Source organism: Perkinsus marinus (genome assembly GCF_000006405.1).
Source record: "Perkinsus marinus ATCC 50983 genomic scaffold scf_1104296959324, whole genome shotgun sequence".
NCBI classification, from domain to species: Eukaryota; Perkinsozoa; order Perkinsida; family Perkinsidae; genus Perkinsus; species Perkinsus marinus.
The window spans coordinates 1-2,791 of NW_003206453.1; the positions used below are offsets into that span (position 1 = coordinate 1).

The following is a 2,791-nucleotide window of genomic DNA, read 5'->3' on the forward strand; positions in this document are numbered from 1 at the left end:
TACTACGTACGATACGCTGCTTCTACCAGTGTACATGTCAAAGCCCAAGCCGATCTCAAGGAGCACAACTCTCGAGATAGCGTGGAGCATACTGTTAATACGGTAGGACCCATACAGTACGCCAGTGGAGTAGGGCAGATTGTTAGCGTAGGTTTTGAGCAATATCAATGAATACATTCCTATCGCGCCTTCCGTCCCTCTGGGGCTCAACTTACCTGCTGTCCAGGACACCAAGCGGAGGCGACGCTCATCCAGTTTCAATGTGGATAGTAAGGGCGAGCCAAGCCCGTCACGACGCATTCCTCCACGGAGACGAGTGAACAAGGACAGGAGTTGACGCTCTATTACTAACTTACTTCGTCAGACGGCCATACAGGGATGTATTCCTGCTCCGAGACGATCCACGACGAGGTCGTCGTCCGACCGGGAGCGCTAACCTGCTGCTGCTGGTGATGATGATGATGTTCATTGATTTACTTCATGGGATGTTCCCAGTTCATATCCACAGACGCTGTACATTCTGTACGACTTTACCCCAATACGACGACGACATTGATGCTGCTGCATTGAGTTACGTACTTCTAATCGCGCGGGGTCTCGCTGGTCTTTGCTGTAGTTGATCTTCTCAAAGTTTGGTATGAAACTATGGCACCCACACTGGGTGGTTGTCTACTTCACAGCAGTTCTCGCTGTAGTAGAGGATGTCTGCCTCCATCATAACACCTGTAAAGGGTGTATCTCCCTCCCCGGCTGCATCTGGTGTCCATATAGACAAACATGCCAACTGGGTAGTCATAACGGAAGTCGGGAAGGACCTTTGTTGGACTGCGGGAGGAACAGTCGCCCATGCAGAGGCTGTGTTGAGCAAGGCGGGGACACTTGCGGTTTCTGTCATGAAGTGTGTAACTCCGCTGTGGAGAAGATCGACAGTGAGAGCTGTATTCAGTGGTTACACGGCGTACGGTCTGTGGCACCACCAGAGCTGTGTTATGATTTCTATGCAGCAGGCCTTGGTTCGCTTTACATGAGCACTGCATTACCATTAGTGAGAGACCTCAGCCACACTCGTCCCCACGGTGGGAACATGACTGATGAGTTTCCCATCGAGCTGGAGCTATCTGGTCTGGCATTGACCTTAATATTGCTGCTACCGGTGGTGATACCAGTCACCATTATACTCGCCGTCTATTTGGCTCTCAAGCTCTATCGACGGTACCACAGGCAGAATGACGCCCCAGACCATGTCCGACGCGCCCCTAAACTCGTCCCTCGAGCGGAGGCGCGGCGGCTAATAGACCGACTCACTACTACTCAGACCGTCTCAGCAGATGAAGACAGTACCAAGACTTGCAACGTTTGCATCGACAGTATCGAGGCGGGCGTCACTCGAAGGACCCTCTGGTGTGGTCATGTTTTCCACAATGACTGCATCAGAACGTGGCTGTTGCGGCCACAGAGAATCAGGAGCCGCTTCACAGACGGGGCTGAGCTGCAGACCCGCTTGTACGACCCTGCCAACATGAGCTGTCCTACATGTCGGATGTCAGTGGTCGATGCCTTGGGAGGGAGAGGGGCCCCTCCAACCATGATCGGACAGCCTCTTCCATGAATGAAGTGTTGAATCGAAGCGTGAAATATGGCATGCATGAAATGATGCTTTCTTTGTGTGTTAATAATGTTGTGTTGACAAAGCCATACCACAACATCGTCACTTTACAAATCTATGGGTTGTATTCGATTCATTGGAATTGCTATCTTCCCAACTTCACAACACAAAACACTGCAGTGCACACGGAATTATGACATCTTCTATAACGTTCTAAATGGAGACGGATGAAGAAAGTGTCGAAACTGATTACGTTCGCCCTTTGGGTTGGAGGAATACCAGCTCTCGCAAACTCCAATGTGGTCCCCCAAAGCTCGTCCTCAATCTTTCCAACGACTTCTGTCCGTCTTCGCCATCGGACGCAGTGACCGGTCCCCTTCAACATGATCCGAAAATACCGTAGTAGCTCCGGTGCCTTCGGGGGGAGGAGACAGAGGTCAGGGCTGCCCCTTCTATTCCGGGGCCCAGCATTGACTTCAGTGTCGTGCCCACAATCACTGCGATCTTGGCAGACGAGCTTTCGGACCGAATCCAACAAGACCAAGTGGACGTCTTCGTAGATCTGGTGCAGATGGGGTCGTGTTGCAGCACATAGGCCCGCGAGGATATTATGCAGGTCGTCGAATACTACACAATCATGCAAAATGCGGGGCCGTGCCGTAGACAGCTTCCCGGCTCCGCATGGGGACAGTAGGTACCTGAGAGATGAAGCTGCCACCCAAGCGACCCACGAGCCTACATTGTGGTGAGATAGCTAAAACCAGCGATATCTAGTCGGCCGTTTGAAGATGGGATAGGTCGGGGGGGACAGACATCCTCTCGATGTCGTCCCGAACCGAGCATAATCATATCCCATGGGACACCGCTCTGTTGGGACCTGTAGTGCATCCATAACGACACGCAGCTTCTACTACAATCTTCTTACTCAGTATCAGCGTCGCTCAAGAGGAGGTTAATATGTGCCCAGAACTCAGCCGGGGTGCAGACAAGCTCGAAATCATCCTCAGCCACGATGGTTGGAGTAGTCCAAGCCCTAGCATGGACCAATACTGCCACGTCTAGATGGGACAAGGTTGATGCTATCCCTCCTGATGTCTGACAGACCCAGCTCACAGCGGCACGATAGCGGTACGCGAGAGCTCACGAGGAAGTCTTTCCAAGAGGTGGAACCCTCATGTGCTGTGC

The 2,791-nt window shown here is 52.2% G+C and overlaps 1 protein-coding gene across 1 annotated transcript; it reads left to right on the forward strand.

Moving 5' to 3' along the window:
* Positions 1–1,325: 1,325 nt before the first annotated feature.
* On the forward strand, positions 1,326–1,542 carry Pmar_PMAR016964 (hypothetical protein; the record flags this gene model as incomplete). Its single annotated transcript, XM_002773117.1, has 1 exon — positions 1,326–1,542. A coding segment is annotated over one exon (217 nt), but the record flags the coding sequence as incomplete, so codon positions are not given.
* Positions 1,543–2,791: the final 1,249 nt, after the last annotated feature.